We start from the raw sequence: 24,978 nt of genomic DNA, 5'->3' as shown, positions 1-24,978 counted from the left end.
GTAATCAGATGGTGAGAGCAGCTAAACGCAAACATATTTTCAATAACATCGTTCCATCATCGCCTAAGGAAACTTGGAAATTTTTGAATTCAATCGGTATTGGTAAAAAACAGAGTCCGAGCATGTCCTTCTCCACTTTCTCTTTAAATGACCTGAACTCTCACTTTTCTAAATCGACCATTTTAGATACTGTCACTAAATCTCATAGTCTCTCTCTCATTTCCGCCCTGCCCTGCCCCTCTAGTACAACTTTCTCATTTACGTTGCCCACTGATGATGAGGTTGCTAAGGTTATTAGGTCTATTAAGTCTAATGCTGTTGGCCACGACGAGGTTAGTAGACTTATGTTAATATGCATCTTGGAATGCATACTCCCAATTATAACCCATGTTATAAACTTCTCACTTTCAACTGGGATTTTTCCGTCGTTGTGGCGTAAAGCACATGTCATTCCTTTACCAAAAGTTTCTAACCCCAGTACATTAAAAGATTTCCGTCCCATCTCTATTCTCCCTTTTTTGTCAAAAGTCTTGGAAGCTATTGTACACAAACAATTATCTGCTCATATCTACTCCAACCTTGTTCTCACTCCATTTCAATCAGGTTTTCGTCCAGGCCACAGCACTACCACGGCATTGCTTAAGATCGTTGAGGATGTGAGACTAGCTATGGAATCAACGCAGCTGACGGTTTTGGTGTTGATTGACTTTTCAAACGCATTCAATGCAGTCAATCATGAACTCTTGTTAGCTGCATTGAACCACTTAAATATAACGTCATCAACGGCTAAATGGTTCGCCTCATATCTTCAAGATCGACGTCAGATGGTTCGTGTGGACAGTTCCTCTTTTTCCGACTGGTGTGACCTCACTTCCGGTGTTCCGCAGGGCGGCATACTCTCTCCACTTCTTTTTTCCGTTTTTATTAACTTAATTGCTTCTCACTTAGCATGCTCTTTCCATCTTTACGCCGATGACCTGCAATTGTACACCCACAGTAGCATTAGTGATCTGGATTGTGCCATAGCGAAGATTAACGAGGACTTGAATCGCATCTCTGTTTGGTCGCGTTGCTTCGGCATTTCTGTTAATCCGTCCAAATGCCAGGCTATTGTACTGGGAAGCCCCCGTTTACTCTCCGTAGCTGACCTTACTCACTTGTCTCCTATCGTGTACGAAGATATACCTGTGCCGCTGGCATCGCAAGTGAGAAACCTGGGGTTGATTCTTGACAATGGCCTGACTTGGGAACCGCAGGTATCTGACGTATGTCGCCGGGTCACTAACACACTAAGAGCCCTATACCGGCTTAAACATTTCCTTCCGACTGGCACTAAAGTTCTCCTTGTTCAAGCTCTTGTATTACCTATTGTAGACTATGCTGATGTGTGTTACACGAATATCACAGAAGTCTCTCTGAGCAAACTAGATCGGCTTCTTAATAACAGCATCAGATTTATTTTCGGACTCCGTAAATATGACCACATATCTGCATATCGCCGCCGACTTAACTGGCTCCCTATTCGAGAACGGAGGTCCTTGCGTATTCTGTGCACACTATATTCTATTTTATTTGATCGGAAAGCGCCCGGCTATCTTAGTTCGAAATTTAATTTTATAACCGCCCGATCAGGTTGCACCCTCCGTGAGTCCCGTAGTCTCAAGCTTACTGTTCCTTCTCATCGCACCGGTTTTGTCTCTAACTCCTTCACCCTTCACGCGATCCGGCTTTGGAATGATCTCCCACTCAACATCAGACAGGCTCCAACCAAGCTCTCGTTTAAGCGCATGTTACGCAAGCATTTTTTCGACAAGCTCACTGGTTAGTTGTCCATCGTAGGCATAGTATTATTTGCACTGGGTACACAAAATGAAGTAATATATATGTAAGTTTATTTAATTATAGTATGTATAGTATGTATAGGTATATGTAAGTTTATTTTCGGTAGTGTGTATTATTTATCGCTATATTTTTTGTTTTAAGTTACCTATTCTGCTTTTTTTTTGTTCAATGCCTGCACCTATCACTGTTTCTGTTTAGCCTGGTGGTTGACTGGTAGAGAATGCCTTTAGGCATTAAGTCCGCCATTTGTACTTTATTTGTTATATTGTGCAATAAAGTTTAAAATAAAAAAAAAATAAATAAATAAAATTATTTTAGTATGTGGGTATTTTTGCATTTTGTAATTTTTCCTCAGTCACCCGTTGACCACGAACGCTGTAAAGAGTTCGAAACGTCGGGATGTATTATAAATTCAATATACGCGATATAATCCGTTTTCATAGTTTTATTTCATAATTTAATATGTTTGAGTCTCACACAGTGCCTACACCTATACCTCTCTTTTGGTCGTAGTTTAAGGACATACCCGGGTCCAAAGAAAAAAAGTTAGTTTCATGTGATTTGTGTTCTCCGTCAATGCCTAGTGTAGGAGCCAACGATAAACAATAATGATGTATTGTATACTATAGGTACTATGTTTAAATAAATTAATTGATTGTTTTGGTTCCAGATGGCGCTGCTCCCGAAACGGTGGTACCGCTCGCGACGCAATGCGGTTATCGCCATGATCATCGCGGGCCTGTGCGCGCTATACTACATATACTCGCCCACTGTGATCACTGAACAAGACTTGGATATTACTAGAAGGTAACTAACTAATGTAGTAAATGTAGGTAAAGGTAGTCTAGATGGCTAGTAAATTGGTAAAGTAGCGGTAGAACCTGAGTAGATTTCCAACACTTATACTACCATAGTTATAGACGCGCCACCAAGCGACCGGGGGTAAAAGAATATTCATATAAAATTTGGGCAGCATAGGATTTTTTCTCTTTCACTCTTATAAATTTCGGCATTTCGCCATCGCCTACCTATGATGCCACCCGGTCGGTGATAAGGACAAAGCATGGCACTATCTTCTCTTTCCTCTTATAGGAATCGCGAAGACTATCTTTCTCTATCAAAGAGTGTCAGGCCCTCGTATACCACCAATACGGTTAGTATCTATATTTACTATGAGTCACTGAAAATGTCAAAATTGACATAAACACGCTAACGTCTACGTAATTATTAACTTTCTATACATCTCGCTCGCACTAATATGCGAGTACGAGCGAGATGCATAGAAAATAACTTACGTTCTCGTTAGCGTTTATTTTACTGCTAAACTGGTGGGAGTCGAATTAAATATAAAATGCCTATAAAGGTTTTTTTTAAATTTGATATTTGTTAAACAAATTTTGTTTCGATAACAAAATTTCCGTGAGACACAGACATATTAAATATATTAATAACGGGTCACTCACGTATTTTAAGTCGAAAAACGCTCGACATGTTTTTCGACTTAAAATACGTGAGTAACCCGTTATTGACATATTTAAATTTTGTTTCGTGTGATTTTTTTTTAATTTGTTCTTGCTGCTGCGGTTAAAAGTTGCCTGTGCCACACGAGACCAAAGTTTTTTTTTTTACATTTATAGTTTTGGTGTCGCTACTCTTGATATAGTATTTTTCTTGCCAGGACTCAGTCAGCACTCGCAGCAAAATATAACTTTGCTCTCTTGTTGCACGAATAACTATCTGCACAATTTTCGCTACTGGTTTTGGGTAGCACTTTTGTTTTTAATACTTTTATAGAAGTGGCTAAAAATCTTAATCTTTTTCTACTCTCCAAAACTACACTTTCAATATTTCATATTGCAGCTAATTTCACATATAAACTTCAATAAGAAACACGCGTGTGACAGACAAACGTACACCAAGTAACCTTCTAACTTACTGACTGATAAATTTCTGTGAAACTCCCGCGAAGATCAATCATATTAACCTCCTAAGTCCTGCGGTACCAAATATTGTACATAATAAAATTCACCCTTCAGTCCCAGCATTAAGTAAGTTACTATAGTAATAAACACCGATAGTACATATTTCGGTACAAAATTTTTAGATGCCCCCCGCTTTCAAATTTGAATGCTCGCGCGGAATATTCTGACAGACCATAGGGTTGTAAAAAGTCTGTTCAGGACTGACAGCAAATATTTATTATGTGCAAAAAAATTAAAAAGAGGCCTCTAGGAGTATGACGTTTAAAAAAAGCTAGGACTTAGGAGGGTATAATTGTTTTGGTCTATCTCCCGCTCTGATTATTAAAGTCGTTAAAATCGCACGCAAAATACCATTTTAACTATAAAACTCCCGTGAGACTCGAAACATATTATATTTTAAACTGGTCACTCACGTTATTATTCAGTCGAAAATGGATCGAAACATGTCGATTCGACTTAATAATACGTGAGTTACCCGTTAAAAAAAACTATTTTATTTTGTATTAAATACCTACGTCCTTTTTTCGCCACTTCTATTTAACACTAGCTTTTGTAGTTTTGTGTGTTTTAGCATGATTTTTGTGTTCCTTCCGTAGTGTAGATTTTAGTACTTCTACTGTAACAACTCTTCGTACACTGCCTCGTAAGATCGTTTTAACAGGAGATCAGCCCAGCGCTGTCAAAGAACCAAAAGATGTGAAAAGCAGGTAATTGTTGCTTACATGCTTGCTTCTCTGCATGTCCGGTCATGAGCATGGCATATTCCAATACTTAAATATATAAAAACCCGGGTCACTCACGCTATAGCCGAAATTTTTTCGACTTTTTTAAGCATGAGTGACCCGGGTTTAATATATTTAAATTTTAGAGAGGTTTGTTTTTAATAGTCGGTTTTTTAAGGTTCCGTACCTAAAGGGTAAAAACGGGACCCTATTACTAAGACTTCGCTGTCTGTCTGTCTGTCTGTCACCAGGCTGTATCTCATGAACCCTGATAGCTAGACAGTTGAAATTTTCACAGATGATGTATTTCTGTTGCCGCTATAACAACAAATACAAAAAACAGAATAATATAAATATTTAAGTGAGGCCCTCATACAACAAACGTGATTTTTTTTTTCCGTTCTTGCGTAATGGTACGGAAGCCTTAGTGCGCGAGTCCCGCTCGCACTTGGCCGGTTTTTTACGAGAACATTTCATATTTTTGTATGGAGATCGAAATGTTTCATTTTCGACATGGAAATTTCCGTTATCACTACACCTTATAAAACAAAGTCCCCCCTCGCGTCTGTTTGTGTGTATGTACGTTCGCGATAAACTTAAAAACTACTGAACGGATTTTCATATGGTTTTCACCAATTGTGATTCTTGAGGAAGGTTTGTAATTTGTTAAGGTTTTCTGTAACCCGTGCGAAGCCTTGGCTAATTGTTTATGAACCTCGGTTATTTCTTGAGAAATGTTCTCGAAATTTCCGTGATCTTTTCCAACTTCTCCCCAATTTTAAGATTAATGTTATACTTGTTAAAACGTTCGTACTGTTGCAAGTAACTCAAGTTAGGTTGGACCGTACAAATGCGATATTGTTAAAATTGTCGACACGGAGCGGCCTTATCAGCGTATCATCTTGTTTCACGGATGATACGGTCTTCAACGCTGTTTCATCACATGTTTCACTGACAATTCGATCATATTGCGAATACATAAGGTTTATTTAGCTTTGATGATGTTGACTGAATCATTGTGGCAAGGCCGGAATACTAAACTGTTTACTTTTGTCTGTTTTTACCCGAGTAGGAGAAGAGGTTATTTTAATAGATTGTGTGTGTATGATAACTGATGCACACACAATCTAAGTAACTAATAAATGATGAAATTTGTAGAATTTTTTTTTAATGTGGGGTCACTCACTTCTTAACATAATTACTTAATAAGTAAAATACATATATCGACATTTGTTACGCGTGTATCTGTTGCTCTTTTGACATGAAATCATTATTTATATGAATTTAAATTAAGAAAAAAAATGGTAAATTTTTGACATTCTAATTATTATTCTAGTCTATATTATTCTGAATCTGACATATTAATTATTATTATTTGTATTCATTATTTAAACTTATTGGATTTTGATTTTATTGTTTAAAGGTTTGTTTTTATTTTTAATGTATTTACTAACACATAGCTATAACGATGGTACTAACAATATTGTATGGAATCTTGAATCTTCTGAAATAAAGATATTTTATTTTATTTTATAAGTTTTTTTTAGATACTAACGCTATTCTAACTATAGTCAGATCAGCTACTTTTTATGAAACGTTAAGACGATTTTTTACTATGGAGATGGAGTTAGAAGATGTGATGCGGTGCTGGTATGAGATATAGGAATATAGGATATTGCTGTTTTAAAATCATTAATAAAATCATGTTGTTATACATTTTAGAATTGTCTCTATGAGTATTAGTTGCTTCAGTGGAAAGAAAAGTACAGTCAGCGACCAAAAATGAAATTTTTACCATAAACTTATTTCGTGTATTTTCGTAATGTAATAACTATTTCGCGACCTTTGTAAAATTTTATTTTTATTTTATTTTATTGATAAGAATGTTTACATGACATTACAGTTGAACCAATGCGTCACGAAACTTAAAACTAACAGCAATAATAATACATAAAACAGCAACAATTATAACAACAATAATATCACATAACATTAAAATAGACAGACAGACAAATTATGTTGGAACAGTTGAGCACCTAGCATCCATCGCCTCACAGAATCTCAGGCATTCATTATACACTGCCGTCCATCGCCACGCAAATAGGTCGCACTCAGGCGTCGATGCCAGGAGCGCATTGAGCAGTGAAAGGGCGCGAGGCAGCGGCGAGTTCCTGCGCGATACGGTGCGCCCCGGCGGCACGGCCAATAGATCGCGTTGTCGTGGTCTAAGGGCCAAATGTTAAATAATTTAATTTATCTACTGTAACTAGCATAATATTAAGTACATACGGATGATAGTAATAATATGTTATTTGTTCCATAATTATCTAGATACTTATTTGGTGTTTACTTTGATAACAGCATGCTCGCTAGCACGGCAAATATTTTGCATGTTTAAATAGTGAAAATTGCATTGAAATAGAATTATTTTTGCAACAGATACTTGCAATAATATGTCAGAAGCCACCTGCGATAATATGTTACACAACGAAGGCCGCAAAAATATCTTATTTTTAGAGCCATAAGAGCGTGTCACATATTTGTGGTATTTTCTACAAAAAGGGACCTTATAAATACAACGCGACGCTGTGCGGCATAAGCGACATCGACAATAAGGTCCCTTTTCATAGAAAATGCCCCATTTTTGCGGCCTTCGAAGAGTAAATATTAAGTCGCCATCAGTTATATCGGAGCGGCCGAGGTGCTCAAAAATATCTGAACACGCACTCTAATGCCTTGACAATAGAGGCGTGTTCAGATATTTATGTTGATGCAGGATCTAACAAAAATGCTGATGACTCGTTTTTGAGAAAAAATGTTTTCGCATGCATCATTCGAATATTTAGATTTACTCACACTCGTGGACAAATTTGGAGGAACGCCAAAAGAAATGTTTTATTACTAATTTTGAAATTACATTAGGTGCTGTAATCCAGTAATTAAACTTTTCTATTGTTCCGTACCCGAAGGGTAAAAACGGGACCCTATTACTAAGATTCCGCTGTCTGTCTGTCACCAGGCTGTATCTCATGAACCGTGATAGCTAGACAGTTGAAATTTTCACAGATGATGTATTTCTGTTGCCGCTATAACAACAAATACTAAAAACAGTAAAAATAAATATTTAAGTGGGGCTCCCGTACAACAAAAGTGATTTTTTTGCCGTTTTTGCGTAATGGTATGGAACCCTTCATGCGCGAATCCGACTCGCACTTGTCCGTTTTTTTTTGCATTCCTCTAAATTTGTTCATGAGTATTTTTTTTTTTTCGGTAAAAATTAACTATTTTCTTGTTGTCATACGACTCAAATTATCAGTAATTTTGTTATGACCAATTTGTTGTGTTTTGTGATTTTGAAGTAATTAATAGTTTTTTTCTATTTCGTTTACAGAGCCGCCATAATAGAGTAAGTATAATTTTTTTAGATGCTTACAGCTTTTCTTGAACTATAATTAATTAACTACTAAGTATGGTAGAAACTATTAATTGGCTGTCAAAGATTTTTATAGATGGCGCCAGCATAGGTTTTACCTGTCTTGGCGTAAAAGGTGCTAGCCGAGACATTAAGAGTCCGCAGCAACCTCGACCGAATTTCACCTTCCCATTCCCATACAAACGGAGTTTTGTTCTTATTTTAAAACTACGTGTAGGAATGTAATGAAACTTTGCACTTACAATGACATGCGGTATACGTAACTGGAGCTATATAAACTAATTACAGACATAGATATACCTCAAGTCATTATATGTGCAAAATTTGCATCAGATTACTTTGCCTCGCATGTGGATAAAATTCAACTTTCTCATCAGTTTTTGAATAATCAAGAGAGCCTTTACCAGCTGGTGTGGTGAAAAATGAATTTATTTTATTGTACTTTAAATTTCCGACTTAATGCCGTAACGCATTTTCTACTAATCAACCATTGCGTAAACCGGAAACGCATGTACTTATTATGTATATTTTTGTATATTTTCAGATATATAGAGAACAAGTTGCAGGAGGCCTTGAAACTGGACAGGGGCATGGGCTGCGAGATACCGAAACTGGACCCTTTCTCTAAGGAGGTCACACAGTTTGACAAGGAGTTACCGGAGATCAAATGCCAAGGGCAGGATTGGGTCAAATGCTATGTAAGTTTATTCATTTTTAGGGTTCCGTACTCAAAGAGTAAAAACGGGACCCTATTACTAAGACTTCGCTGTCCGTCTGTCCGTCAGCAGGCTGTATCTCATGAACCGTGATAGCTAGACAGTTGCAATTTTCACAGATGATGTGTTTCTGTTGCCGCTATAACAACAAATACTAAAAATTACGGAACCCTCCGACCAGTCTGACCCGCAGTTGTCTGGTTTTTTTCTACATGTTTCACTTCATATTAAATTATTTTAAAACGGGTCACTCACGTATTATTAAGTGGAATAGTTCGACATGTTGTCGACGGTCCTCGTAAATTGGATCGAAACATGTCGAGCTATTCGACTTAATAATACGTGAGTGACCCGTTTTAAAATAATTTAATGTTTTAGTCTATTATATTTAAAATGTTTCACTTCATAACGAGGAGCTTCAATTTGAGCGCGCTTTATCTGACCGACGCAGTGAGTAGTCGCAGCACATGAGTGACTCATTATATCGAATGATTATGGCATTTTGCATTTTGGTGACACAGTTTTCTGCCACGTCACCGGTTCCGAGTGTATGATTCGGCAGATTCCTAGCGTCTCCCTACATATCGCCGCCATACTTACTCAACCTCGTATCTGCAACACTCATTTGATGACAAAAACACCCGTATTCCGAATGAAAGAAAAGCGACATTTCTATCAAATTATTGTTGCAGATATGAGGTTGAGTAAGTACAGCGACGATATGTCGACGCGGAATCGACAAAAGCCGATAGACAAAACCTTTATGTCTGCGCAATAAGAGCGAAAGAAGCGTCGACGCGTCGGCAGGCGTCGGCCGATGCGAGCCGATCCGAATAACGACTTTTTCGCTCTTAATGCGCAGGCAAAGGTTTTTAGGGTTCCGTACCCAAAGGGTAAAAACGGGACCCTATTACTAAGACTCCGCTGTCCGTCTGTCACCAGGCTGTATCTCATGAACCGTGATAGCTAGACAGTTGAAATTTTCACAGATGATGTATTTCTGTTGCCGCTATAACAACAAATACTAAAAACAGAATAATATAAATATTTAAATGGGGCTCCCATACAACAAACGTGATTTTTTTGCTTTTTTCCGTAATGGTACGGAACCCTTCGTGCTCGAGTCTGACTCGCACTTGGCCGGTTTTTTCACTTCTCATGCTCTAAAAGTGCTTCATATTAGACCTGCAAAGCGGGGCAAAAATCGTATTTTAGTACCTAGGGAAAATATGTACACATATTTTTGATGCCTACATTTACTCCCGAATCGAATCAGAATTATATAAATCTGCCCGGAATACCTCTTTCGCCTCCCCAATTGACTCAGAATACAATTAATCTACCCGGGAAAAACATAGCTCTACATATTAAAAATTGTACCAATTGTACTTTTAATCCATACTAATATTATAAATGCGAAAGTCTGTCTGTCTGTCTTTCTGTCTGTGTGTTCCCCCTTCACGCTTAAACCGCTGAATCGATATAGATGAAATTTGGCGTAGAGATAGGTTGAGTCCCTGAGAAGGACATAGGATAGTTTTTATCCCGAAAATCATCCCTTAACAAAGTTAAAAGCGGGGTGGAATTGAGATAATTAATAAAGTGCCTGCTAATTTGTGTGCATAATATGCTCAAATTGAATTGCTATGAGATTTTTTCCAGGCGCTATACTTACTTTAGCTGCTGTTACTAAGTCCACGCAGACCAAGTCGCGGGCAAAAGCTAGTATTTTATAAAATGTAAAATAAGTATAGTACCTGTTGTTTTTTTATTAAAAGTGAAAAGAGTGTATAACTTGGTAATAAAACCCATTTTAACCTCGCTGTGCCTATCGACCCTCGCCGTTCCCACTATGTCGGATGTCGGAACGATTTTTAATCGGGTGTCGTACCGGCAGAACATTTTATATAAAGGTATTCACACACGAACGACAACTATTTTGTGTCGGATCCGACATAAAATATCGTGTGTTTTGTCAGCCCTCCGTCCGGAAAAAAATCGTGTCGGCGGCGCTGTTCACATGATGTCGGATGTCGGACCGACCCCGGCCGCGCCGCACCCCCTGTGCCTCCCGCGCGTCAAATGAGAACCTCAAATGGCACCAGCTGCGTCGTGGCCGACAGCCGACTAGTGCGAACAGAGGCACCGACACCCGATTAAAAATCGTCCCGACAGCCGACTAGTGTGAACAGAGGCGCCGACACCCGATTAAAAGTCGTCCCGACATCCGACATAGTGGGAACGAGCTCTTAAATGGATCGTTTTATTCCCTAATCATACAACCTACTATTTCTATCGGCTTTTGCCGATTCCGCGTCGACATATCGTCTCTATACTTACTCAACCTCATACCTGCAACAATCATTTGATGGAAATGTCGCTTTTCTTTCATTCGGAATACGGGTGTTTTTGTCATCAAACGAGTGTTGCAGATACGAAGTTAAGTAAGTATATCCGCCGAAATATCCACACCCTTTTCGGAAATCCGCTCAATATTAATGTATTTTTTTTTGTTTCAGCACTCAAAATGCCGAGTGATAGACGCCGTAAAAGACCACCATAAGGACATAACGTGTACATACAGGGACATATTGTACCATTCCGATGTGAAATATACCATCGGCCCCCCTACTCAAGTGGGGGGAGACGAGATATACGAGTTGGAGGACAGTGACCATGTTAAAGTGTCTTGTGTTGGGAGGAGAAAAGATGAGTGAGTTTTTTTTTCTATAGTCGTCACAAAAAGTCAAAGTGCTGGCGCAAGATAGATATAGATACTCCACCGACAAGAGAATTGATGATGAGTCGTAACCAGAGCCCGGAATTTTCGCCGCAAAACAAAAGTGCTTAATTTTGTTTATTTATTTTATAGCTTAATAACGACCCATTCGTGGCGAATTTATTTTCTAAATAATTGTTTTTAATTTATTACGAAACTGCTGACATACGATTGTAATTTAATAGTTTTGATTGTCACTGTTATTTTTCATATTCAATTTTTTTTTATACTACGTCGGTGGCAAACAAGCATACGGCCCGCCTGATGTTAAGCAGTCTCCGTAGCCTATGCTAGGAGGAGTTACATGCGCGTTGCCGACACTAACACTCCTCTCCCTCGAGCTCAAACAAGCAATTATTCATAATGTAAAAAACTGATAATCACAATATAAATTCCTAAGAATTTACCATGTGAGATAAATAAATCATATCCGCTATCCAGATTGAAATAGGGAATATTACACGAAACTCTGCGTAGGGGGCGCCACTACCACAACCTGAGGGTCTATCGCGAAACGAGAAAATCGAAATTTCGTTATCTAACATCTCTGTCACTTGCATATTCGAGCAATAAAGAGGCAGATAGCGAAATTTCGGATTCGCGTTTCCCAGTAGGTCCTCCGTAAACAAACCGCCTTGATGCATCAATGTCATATTTTATTATCTCTGAAAACTTGTCAAAAACCTGTTAAAGGTACAGTATGTATAATTTACTCTATGGTTTACTAAAAAGGCTAGTGCTGCACTCTGGTGGCAGAACATTGCAGTAATATCCCCTATTAGGAAACCGTAAAATTGGTTTAATTTTAGTTTGTCCCACGACAGTTTAAATTTTATTTTTGTCGTCATTGCCGACCAGATATTGCGTCTGTGTCAATGGGCTTAATTTTATTTAATTTATTTATTTGAAAAAATGTAAGTTTACAGTTTATAACCAATTCACTTACATGCTAGGAGTACAGATATGAGTAGGAACATGCAAACTAATTAAAACTAACCTCAACATAAATACTTATAAAAACAGGCGCATAAAAATTAAGAATCATTTTGCTTAAGAATCATTTCCTTTTTTTTTCAGTAACAAGAAAGCGGAATGGTCTGGCAATACTCTTGGTTTCCGGCCCGTCCCGCCGCTCCCCTCCCCCCCGGGGCGAGAGGATTCATTCAACGTGGTCATATTTGGCTTCGACACGACCGCCAGAAATGGCTTCATCAGGCGGATGAAGAAAAGCTGGCAGTTGTTGAAGGATCTAGGATATACTGTTATGGAGGGGTCAGTACTTCTATGTATGGGGCATTTTCTATGAAAAGGATCCTTATTGTCCATGGCGCTTACGCCGCACAGCGTCGTGCGGCATTGTATTTATATCGGAGCATCGTTTATAATGGCGTAAGCGCCATCGACAATAAGGCCCCTTTTTATAGAAAATACCACATATGTTTAAATGCATTCTTTATAATCGTTGCGTTTGCAGACGACATAAAAATACCAAATACGGCTTTCTCTGAACTAAAGCTTTGCTTTAATGTTAAAATATTTTTTCCTTTTTTTAATTAATTTTTTGTTTTTTTATTTTATTATCGTTGATTTTTTCATTGCGATTGACATCTGTATATACAATTGAAAGCTTTGCTTGTACCAAAAATTAAATTTTTCAAAAACCTTATTCATCTTTGACTACTCATCTCATCTTACAAAATTTGCTATGAACAGTTCTTTGACTTAAAGGGGTCGTCCATTAATTACATCACACGTTTAGGGGGAATCACAAGAAAATTGGGGGGTCACAAGAGCATTGCACTGTACGGAAGCGAAACGTGGACAATGAGGCAACGTGATAGGAAGAGGCTGGAGGCTTTTGAGATGTGGTGCTGGCGTCGAATGGCTAAGATCAGTTGGACTGAAAAAAAAACCAACGAAGAGGTTTTACGTATAGTAGGAGAAAAGAGGACTTTGTTAAGAACTATAGATAATAGAAGAGGAAAGATGCTTGGGCACCTGATACGACACGACGAATTTATCAAAAACATCATAGAAGTGAAAGTTGAAGCAAAGAGGAAGGAGGGAAGACCAAGGAGAGCGTACATGCATCAAATAAAGGAAAAACTCAACGTCGTGTCGTATCAGATCAGGCTGTCAAAGAGAAGGCAGAGGACCGCGAAACATGGAAATTGCTCCACCGACAAGAGACTTACTCTTAAGTATATGATGATGATGATGATGATGACACAAGAAAATGTGACATGTTGTGACAAGGGGGAGGGGGAGTCACAATCTTTGTGACGTCACTTTAACTTATTTAAATTATTTGATTCGCTGTACAGTTAAATAACAAGTTTTTGAAACGAAAATCGTTTTTATTCGTTTAATTTTCTTTCCTAATCAGTTTTGGGTCATAAAATTACTAATATTTCTTTTGTCAAAAATATCTTGATAAAATATTAATCGTACCTATATTCGATTTGCCGATTTCGTAAAAAATGTGATGTCGCACCCCTTCCGTTTGCCAAACGTGACCAAGTGTGACAAGGAGGGGGGGGGAGGGATCAAAAAACCAAGAAATTCGTGTGACGTAATTAATGGATGAACCCAAATTGGCCAGGCCTGGAACATTTATTAATTAGCATAGGTCGGATCGGACAAATCATCGCAAAACCATCAAAAATCATTTATATCTCAAAATAGGACAAGATTTATTAAACTCGTATCATGTACAGTATTTTTAAATAAAATTTCCCGATTATACTCAAAACTGCAGTTCAAAATTGTTCAATTTTTTTTATCCTGATCCATACCATATTTATTTTTGCGATAATTTGTCCGAACTCTAATTAATAATTAGTTACTGATTAATTAAACCTACGCGTTACATTCTAGATACAACATCTTAGGAGACGGCACGCCCGCGGCCCTGTTCCCAATCCTCACGGGCAAGAACGAGTTAGAACTACCCGATGTTAGAAAGAGCAAGCACAACAACGGCAGCCTGGACTCCTTCCCTTTCATATTCTACAAGTTGAAGCAGGACGGGTGAGTGCATGGTCAAACCCCTTTAATAACTAAACATTGGTAACCAGCTTCGAAACGGGAAAATAGTGGATTGTACAACATGGGCATAAAGCGATCCATTATTATCCGAAGCAATTTATTAGTTCGAGCGCAGCGAGGACCAATATAGTCGCGGATAAAAAAGGACATTTATGCCTGAGTTATACGCTCTGCTTTTCACTTCGAGTGTGAGTAAAATATACAAAATTATCCAATATTTTAGGTTATTTTACCGTATTTATTCAAGACTAAAGTAAATTATACTCAGTTGTGTCGGGGGCGCGGGGCACGCCGGCCGGGAGCCGGCAGGGCTGGCAGTTTGTATGGCAGATGCAGGACTATTGCTGTCAATAAGGGTCGTAATGGATGATTTAGATTTTAGATTTAGATATTTATTCTCATAATATAAAATTACAATATGAATTACTGATTCAATGATTTTACTTTCTGCCCTAGAACATAATAAGCAACTTTATGTCGTCTACGCACGACTTAAAGTCGAACTTTACGAGCATGAGAAGTGAAAAAAGTATTTTTTACAGGTACCGAACAGCCTACTTCGAAGACATGCCTAACATTGGTACCTTCCAATACCGGTTTAATGGGTTCCGCCGCCAGCCCGCCGACCACTACCTCCGCTCCTTCTACTTAGAAGATTTGACCACCAGGCCCTCCCCCTCCCATTGGTGGAAGGCGAAGAAGTCATACTACTGTCTGGGCGACACGCCGCAGTTTAAAGTCATGATGAATATCACTGAGCAGGTAAAATATCCCACATAAGAGAAGCGTTTACAATACAATACAATACAATACAATACAATCGTTTATTTACCAAATATTTTACAAATTGACATCACAGATTGAACAACATATTTTTTTAATATATTTTTAAACTCTTTATTTACATACAAGATATATACAGTGGTACTACGTAAACGAAATTAATAACTAGCTTAAATCTAAAATAGGCCCTTGAGGCATTGTACCAAGGATGCTGGCGGCATTTCCTCGCTGTATCGCAATGCTGATACGTTGTGCGAGGGAGCCGCCAGCTCTTCGGTCACCAGTTACTTCGCTTCGCGATTTCTGCAAACTTGTGCGCGGGGACCCCATGGACCTAGAGTTTCAACTCCAAATGGAACGAAATGATACTTTCTCTCTCTCTCTCTCTCTCTCTCTCTCTCTCTCTAGGCTCTTATATTTATTACACATAAACATAAAATTAGATTTTACAATTAAGCTAATATCCATCGGCCCCAAACTAGGCGCAGCCTGTATATCGGGAACCGGGAAAATAGAGTTTACTGAGAAATTTTAACGAAACTGAATATGATGGCCGTTTTTTGAATGAGAAATATCAAATATTAAAATTAATTTAACTACAAATAGTGCATGCAGGAAAATATATACAAATAAAAAAAATATAATCAAAATAAAACATACAGGAGAGACATTCGTATGTGAAATTTATATTTAAAGAGTGGTGTGTGTGTATGCGAGAGTAGGTATGTGTGTGTATGTTATAAGCTACCTAAGTATTAATAATTTGCGTGAAAATACTACGTATAATAAATATAACGGTGGCCTTGAAGCAGAGGTTTCTTGCAGGGACCGGAAAACCCTTTCCTCAAAAAAAGCCTTTCAATAGGCGTCCCTTTAAGATGGCTAACCCAGTGTTTATTTTTGACGTTCTCAATCAAAAGGTACCACTTTGTCGCTTAGAAAGACGCTCTAGGTTATTCGTATATATATTTACAAGAAAATTTCGTCTTTATTGTAAGCGACAAAGTGGTGCCTTTTGATTGAGAACGTACGGCGAACTCCGCTGTCCGTCTGTCTGTCTGTCACCAGGCTGTATCTCATGAACAGTGATAGATGAATCTTAGACAGTTGAAATTTTCACATATGATGTAATTCTGTTGTCGCTATAACAACAAATACTAAAAAGTACGGAACCATCGGTGCGCGAGTCCGACTCGCACTTGGCCGGTTTTTTTTAACTTTATTATGTAAGTTAGGCTATTAAGTAACTTGAGTATTTTATAGTTTTTCCTAAAATTGGGTTAAAATTTTTCCCTTCTAGTTCCTGGAGTTGGGCGGCAAGCGTTTCATCTTCACGTTCATCGCGGATATAACTCACGACGACTTCAATCTTATTGAAAACGCCGACGACGACACCGCTGCGTTGTTGCAGAGCCTCATGTCCAGGGCCGAAGATACGCTTATAGTCGTCATGGGAGACCATGGACCTAGGTACTCTTTAACATTTTTTTTTTTAAACTTCCAGCACAGAATCCATACTAATATTATAACTGCGAAAGTCTGTCTGTCTGTCTGTGTGTTCCCTCTTCACGCTTAAACCGCTGAATCGATGAAAGATGAAATTTGGCATAGAGATAGGTTGAGTCCCTGAGAAGGACATATGATAGTTTTTATCCCGAAAATCATCCCTTAAGAAAGTAAAAAGCGGGGTGGAATTGAGATAATTAATGAAGTGTCTGCTAATTTGTGTGCATAATATGCTCAAATTGAATAATTGCTATAAGACTTTCTCGAGGCGCTATTCTTACTCTAGCTGGGGTTACTAAGTCCACGCAGACGAAGTCGCGGGCGAAAGCTAGTAATTAATAACACAGAAGTTGTCTCGCTAGTTAGAAGTTAGAATTAGCTAATTAGGTATGCTGTTGTAGCGTTTAAGTAAAATCTATTTTGTTTTTCGTGCCTTTTAGGCTTAGATTCGATTAATTTCTTGCGGTTTTAGTGTAATTTCTTGCGGTTTCAGTTTTGCAAGTGTGCGCTTATGCCGTACGTTATACTTCTTGCGGTTCTGAAACCGTAAGAAATTAAGCGCAGGGCGTTCTATTCTAAGCCTTACATTACACGAATTTCTCACATATAAACAACAACTCAATAATAAAAAATAAAAAAATATATTTTATTCAGACTTTAAAGAATCCATATTTTTTTAATATCCATATAGTTATACTTGAACTAGGGAACTAAGCGTTAGTCTAATTACAACATTTACTATACAACTAAGTTAGTCAGTTATGATATGTGTCGTCTTCAAGCAAAAGGTACCACATTGTCGCTCGCCATAAGCACGCTCTGACAGGTTATTCGTATAAAGATATTAGCAAATTTCGTCCTCATGGTAAGCGACAATGTGGTACCTTTTACTTGAAAACGTTACCTTTTACCTTTTTCAGATACGCGACCGTCCGCGACACCCTCCAAGGCAAACTGGAGGAGCGTCTCCCCCTCCTCGCGCTGCGCCTCCCCGACCGCCTCGCGCGCGCGCGCCCGCGCACGCGCCGCGCGCTCGAGGCCAACGCGCACGCGCTCACCACCGCGCACGACCTGCACGCCACCATACTGGACGTGCTGGACATGAGGCAGCACTGGAACCCGTATAAAGTGCGGGGGGCGGATTATACTAGAGGATTAACTATGTTAGAACCGGTGAGTCCAAATGCCAGTTGCACCATCCGCACTTGACAGACTGATCAACGTCACCCGGCGCGCCGCGGCGGTTTACTATTAAACTTTCCATACAAAAAAATGCGAACTTTAACGATGACAAACAGTTTGGTGCAACTTTATTGAACGTGACATACGTGACACATTACTACTTTCTTTTAATTTTCGACAAAATGACTGGAAGTTGTATGACAGTAGGTACCAGGAGCATATAAGACAGAAGGAGACAAACACTATTCAGCGTCGCTCGGAACTGACCCGCGCTGACTACACCACATGAATGAATGTAATGAATGAATGAAAGAATGAATGTAGTCAAGAATGAATGGACTCAAGTATGACTGAATTGTAAAAGTACCAGGAGCATATAAGACAGTAGGAGACAAACGCTGCTCGGCGTCAACGCGCACTCACCACCGCGCACGACCTGCATGCCTACATACTGGACGTGCTAGATATGAGACAGCATTGGAATCCGTATAAAGTGCGGGGGGCGGATTATACTAGAGGATTGACTATGTTGGAACCGGTAAGTGTGTATAGGGAAAGTTTATTAAACATAAACATTCGTAGTTTCATACATTATACAAAAATTAACTTACTGGCTGCAAGTTGTATGAAAGAAAGTACCAGGATCATATAAGACAGAAGGCGACAAACATTATTCAGCGTCGCTCGGAGCTGACACACGCTGACTACGCCACATGAATGAAAAAACGAATGGGCTCAAGTATTAGACCGCGAGCCAGGCGAAAATTTCGTCAATCATCGCCTTCCTCGCGAAAACTCGTATAGTGGTTAACGGCTATTTAAGATGCACCCTAGTGGAAGTCAGCTGCCGCTCCGTTGGTGGGTTGAGGAATGGCAGCCACCGAAACACGTAAAAAAAAAAATGTTTTTAGTCATCGCCTTCCTCTTGATACTTTGTCAGATGGTAGTTTAGGTGCTATTGATAGTAAAACCAATCGTCAGCCGGTTGTATCGCGGTGGAAACATCGTCAGCTGGTCACATGAACTTGTAAAAAAAAAAAATGTTTTTAGTCATCGCCTTCCTCTTGATACTTTGTCAGATGGTAGTTTAGGTGCTATTGATAGTAAAACCAATCGTCAGCCGGTTGTATCGCGGTGGAAACACCGTCAGCTGGTCACATGAACTTGTAAAAAAAAAAAATGTTTTCAGTCATCGCCTTCCTCTTGATACTTTGTCAGATGGTAGTTTAGGTGCTATTGATAGTAAAACCAATCGTCAGCCGGTTGTATCGCGGTGGAAACACCGTCAGCTGGTGACATGAACTTGTAAAAAAAAAAAATGTTTTCAGTCATCGCCTTCCTCTTGATACTTTGTCAGATGGTAGTTTTGGTGCTATTGTTAGTAAAAACAATCGTCAGCCGGTTGTATCGCGGTGGAAACATCGTCAGCTGGTCACATGAACTTGTAAAAAAAAAAACTGTTTTCAGTCATCGCCTTCCTCTTGATACTTTGTCAGATGGTAGTTTTGGTGCTATTGTTAGTAAAAACAATCGTCAGCCGGTTGTATCGCGGTGGAAACACCGTCAGCTGGTCACATGAACTTGTAAAAAGTGATAGCATATCAGTAGTGTGTTTGTGCCGGTTCTAGACCAAAACTTTTCTGCTAGGGGACAACACTAATCTAATGAAAAATACTGCAAAAATGGAAAGTATATCCACCTGGTGCATTAAAACATTCAATGTATTAGAGGAAAATATTTACAGATAGAACTTTATTGAATGATTTTGATATTGATATTTTATGTATTACGGAACTAATAATGAATTAATGCCTCAACTTAATAACCACCAGGTGGGAAGTTCGTTCACCAGACCTAGTTAATTCGGTCGTTAATTATATTAAATAATAAATAATAAATCATTTTTATTTCGAGTAACTTTACAGACTCATATAGCTTGTGTTAGTAAGTACTTATAGCTATGTTAATGCTTACATCTATCACTATATATACAGAATAATTATTATCACAAAAATTAACATTACAATAAATAATAAAAAATAAACAATATTGACATGAACTGACTTATGTTTCTAGAAGTACATACCCAAGTAGCTTATACATAATAAGTACTTCTAGAAACATGCATGTCCTCACAGTGCCTCATATATGGGCAGTCAAACCTCTCGGCTATCAACCGCAGGATGGGGTTGGGGCTGGCCCGCACCCGGCGCACCAGGGATGTGCATCGTTTGCGCATAGTCGTATAAAAGCAATCTATGCGTGCTTCAGCAAACATCCCTGACGCGCTGCAGAAGCGAGGCAGCCCCACCAGGACCCGGAACGCGTTGTTATATTGGACCCGGAGAGCCCCATAGGCCCGCTGCGTGTAGTATGTCCATAAGCTGCACGTATAGAGGGAAGTGCAATATGCTCTAAAGAGAGTTAATTTCACCTCCCTAGTACATCGCGCAAACTTACGCGCAATCATGTTTGCCCTCACCGACAGGGCCCTCCGTTCACGCTCGATATCCATGTTGTCTTTTAGGTCTGAGGTGACAACATGGCCTAAATATTTAAAAGCCCTCACCCTTTCCAGTGGAGTACCACTCAGGTTGATGGGAGGTACCTTGGGTATCCGATACCCAGTAGGTTCAAACACCATGTATTGCGTTTTACCCACATTATATTTTAGCCCATGATGGATGGCGTAGGTCTCGCAAATACATAAAAGTTTTCGCAAACCACAAGCCGACGCGCTCAACAAAACCATATCGTCTGCATAACTCAAATTATTCAGACAAACTGTGTCGATATGGCAGCCGACATGAGTTTTGCCGAGCGCCTCGAGAAGCTCATTTACGTAAAGGTTAAAAAGTGTGGGCGAGGTCAAACCCCCCCTGTCTCACCCCACACTCCAACCGATACGGGTCCGATAAGGTACTTGACCATCTAACGCTATTGACCTGATTTCCATACCAGTACCTCAGGATTTGTATGGTCTCATTAGGTAATTTAATGGCTTCTAGTTTTTTCCATAGGATATTGTAGGAAACCAGGTCAAAAGCCTTAGACAGGTCTAAGAAGCACGCATAAACTGGCGTCTTTCTGTTTAAATAGTAATTGACAGTGTGCTTAAGGCACAGTATTGCACTTTCCGTTGATAACCCTGGTCGAAAACCAAACTGGTTGGGGTTAAGGCTCACGTACTTATTTAATTGTACATTAAGCACACTATCAAATACCTTAGCAATAATAGTCGCAAGGGATATAGGCCTATAGTTATTGGTGTCGGACAAATCTCCAGTTTTATTTTTGGGTACAGGAATAACTACAGTTTTCATCATATCCTCGGGCAGATAACAGTGCCTTACACACAGCGTATAAAACAAAGCTAACACTCTCGAGATATGGGGACCCGCATTTTGAAGGTGTTCGATGCTGAGGCCATCGTGTCCTGGGGATTTGCCTCGGGTGATAGATTTAATAGCCTCTGCTACATCCTTAGCAGAGTATCCCGGTCCAGGTTTCACGTTGACCTCAGCACCGTTCATCTCATCCTGCGACCGCACAAGAGGTGATTTGACAACGAAATGATCTTTAAAAGTGTTAGCTATGTCTTTGGTGTCAGTTTTGCCATTAACACTCACAGGGCACGAAGGTCGAAACTTCATGTTGTTTGTGGCGTTCCAAAATGACCGGAAGTCCTTTTTGGAGTGCTGTGAAGCTAGAATATTCATTTTTATTTGGGTTTGATGGTCCTGGCACCATTTTAAGCGAGATTTGAATATTCTTCGCGTTTCACACATCTCATTAAATAACCTGCCCACTTCCGGTCTACCACAGAGTGTCCACTCGTGAAATTTCTCTCTTGCGGCCCTGTGCGCATCGCTGACATTAAACTGATATTAAATAGTCATTTAAAATTTAAGGAACGTAAGGACATTGTATCCATGCCTGTTGAACGATGCAGTAGAATTGGAGCAATTTTGAAATATTTGAAAGCATAATGGAATCTGTCCTACTTAAAATATCACCTTCTAGTAAGAAATTACTTATATAAATGCTATTATAAAATTAATGAATATTTCACATCTGTAATTGAATAAATAATTTTATGTAATAGTAATATTGTAAAACCGTAGGTAGAAATGAAATCATGTATGATCTGTATCCCGATGATGTTATTATTGTATAACTTATTAGTTATAGTACGTAGCTAGTAAGAAAAATTTGCATGCTTCTTTAAGTGAAATGTACGCATCCAAAATTACCGTCCACCTATGTTCATCACTACATTTGTACAAATAAACACATCTTTATCTTTAACTGTAAACCTAGTTGAAACGTCGAAATAAAAGGGAAAATAATGAAATTTAATCGCGTTAGACCCGGTAATGACATTAATTATGTGTACAAAACGTGAGAGTTTAAAGTGTTACATCTTTACAGATATACAGATCTTTATTGGTAAAATAAAGTACATTTTACAAGTCACAAATTCTTAAGAATAAAATAAAGATAAAATTATTATACACAATAATAGGTTAATATAAATGTTTAGAGGAAGTTACGATATGGAATCAATGATCATTTCGCATAGACATCATGAATTCGTCGATCGAGTAGTAAGCCTTTTCTACAAGTAACGATTTTAGCTTTTTGTTAAATATTGTGTCACTTTTCGATTCTTTTATATCGGTCGGTACTGAGTTATAAAGCTTTGGTCCCATAATATTTAGTGACTTTCGTGACTTCGCGAGCCTGCATTTAGGGGCGAGAAGAATAGGCAACCTGCGGGCTGGGCCACTGCGGGTAGATCCACTGGATTTATACAAGTGCATATTTGTTCTGACATACGTACATGCGGTCAGTATATATATACACGGTAGCGTTAATATCTTGTGTTTTTTAAACAGAGATTGTGCAGGATAGTCAACGGGTTTGCCATCAATAATACGAAGGGCGCGTTTCTGCATTCTAAGCAGTCTATCTCGATCAGCAGCTGTACCCCAAAGATCGACACCTTGAGAAAGTATTGCGCGGAAATATCCATAGTAGGCGGTCTTTAAGTTCTCAATAGATAAACTGGGTGCTATTCGGGACAGCGCAAAACAGGCTGAGGCAAGTCTGTCGCAGGTGGATTGTATGTGCGGGGCCCACGTTAGTCCTGAGTCGATTTGGTATCCTAGGTATTTCACAGTGTCTACTTGTGGGATTTAGGTGTCATTTACTACAATATTCAGTTTATTTGTATTTGTATTTTATAGTCGAAAATGAACAATATTTGTCTTGTCAAGATTAATTAACATGCCATTTGCAGAGAACCATTTTTCGATTAAACTTGTCACGTGACAGAGTTTGTACTTTAAATTGTTGAAATTATCCGCTTGTACAATAATACAGGTATCATCCGCTTTATCTTAAAATTGCTCCCATTCTACTGCACTTAGTTCTATAGTCCGTTCAACAGACATGGATACAATGTCCTTACGTTCCTTAAATTTAAACTGACTATTTAATATAATTAACGACCGAATTAACTAAGTCTGGTGAACGAACCCCACCTGGTGGTTATTAACTATTAAGTTGAGGCATTAATTCATTATAGCTAGATAGTTTAGCTTCTGTTGTGATTAAAAATAATCGTCAGCCGGTTGTATCGCGGTGGAAACACCGTCAGCTGGTCACATGAACTTGTAAAAAAAAATTGTTTTTAGTCATCGCCTCCCGTTCGATACTTTGTCAGATGATAGTTTAGGTGCTGTTGTGAATAAAAACAATCGTCAGCCGGTTGTATCGCGGTGGAAACACCGTCAGCTGGTCACATGAACTTGTCAAAAAAAAAAAATTTTTCAGTCATCGCCTCCCGTTTGATACTTTGTCAGATTATAGCTTAGGTGCTGTTGTGAATCAAAATTGGCTCGGTCAGCCACCTATTTTCTACCAAGCCACTGTTCCCTCTTTGGGTCCAGATATTTGATCCAAGTGAGTGTTCAGAAACTTTTTATGGAAAATTGTATATAAATTTGCTATATGATGTTACGAGTTATTTACGAAAAACTAAAATACCTACCTTTAGGAACAACCGTGATCTGATTCAGTTGAAATTTAAATTACTTCTTTATGTCCGATGACAGTGTAATAATATGCTAATGCAAAAATAGACGTGATCAGCCGGGCTAGCACATGATTGGCGCGAGAGTATCTCGCCGCGACATAGACTACTCGTCCCTCTTTAATTCATACAGTTAGTAAAAGACGGGTAGTCTATTTCGCGGCGAGATACTGTCGCGTCAATCATGTGCTCGGCCTACTGATTAGATATGAGCGCCGCCGGTCAAAATTAGTCGGCGGCGGCGACGAATCGGCGGGATGGCCTTAAAAGGCTTGATGTAGGTAGGTATGCAAAAAGAATTCAAATCAAAATTAAGGCAGAAAAATATGATTTTGCCTTGAAAACGTTATAAAATCAGCACATTATTCATTTCAAGGACAATTTATCGAATAATGGTTATTGGGACCGTGCACGAAGACAGCGCCACACAGCGGTTGCAACTATAGGCTTGTATTTTATCAAAGTATTAAGCGAGCAGTAAGTATATCGTAATAATTTCAGTGAAAACTACTGAACGGATTTTTATGCGGTTTTCACCTATGAATAGAGTGATTCTTGAGGAAGGTTAAGTCGTATAATTTGTTAAGGTTTTGTGTAAATTGGTTGTAATATGACGATATTTGGTAATCAAATCAGAAAAAAATCACGCTGGCTAACACATTTAATCGAAAACGCTGCCCAACCCGTTTGAGATATAACAAAACAATGTATGGTGGAAAGATCTCTCTTTCATTGCTCTACAAAAAAGTCCGCGATGGTGTATGTCTATCTTTTAAGGATAACTTACTATACCCATTCTTATCTTTACTACAAAAAGATTTCATAGTATGTGGTATTTGCAAAGCTATTTACACGGATACAGTATTAATAATAATTACCAAATTAAAT

General features: G+C 38.8%; 1 protein-coding gene across 1 annotated transcript in view; it reads left to right on the top strand.

The window, feature by feature from the left end:
* The window catches only part of LOC134751987 (uncharacterized), a 48,791-nt gene that overhangs the window by 7,083 nt on the left and 16,730 nt on the right, over positions 1–24,978 (top strand). Inside the window, exons 2-10 of the mRNA XM_063687528.1 lie at positions 2,513–2,649; positions 7,938–7,952; positions 8,524–8,677; positions 11,215–11,408; positions 12,552–12,746; positions 14,352–14,504; positions 15,065–15,284; positions 16,606–16,775; positions 17,732–17,984. Coding sequence (XP_063543598.1) covers positions 2,513–2,649; positions 7,938–7,952; positions 8,524–8,677; positions 11,215–11,408; positions 12,552–12,746; positions 14,352–14,504; positions 15,065–15,284; positions 16,606–16,775; positions 17,732–17,984 — 1,491 coding nt within the window. The remainder of the gene's footprint in view (positions 1–2,512; positions 2,650–7,937; positions 7,953–8,523; positions 8,678–11,214; positions 11,409–12,551; positions 12,747–14,351; positions 14,505–15,064; positions 15,285–16,605; positions 16,776–17,731; positions 17,985–24,978) is intronic.

This window comes from Cydia strobilella, chromosome 24, assembly GCF_947568885.1.
Source record: "Cydia strobilella chromosome 24, ilCydStro3.1, whole genome shotgun sequence".
Lineage (NCBI taxonomy): Eukaryota > Metazoa > Arthropoda > Insecta > Lepidoptera > Tortricidae > Cydia > Cydia strobilella.
This window is presented reverse-complemented; position numbering and strand designations above follow the sequence as displayed.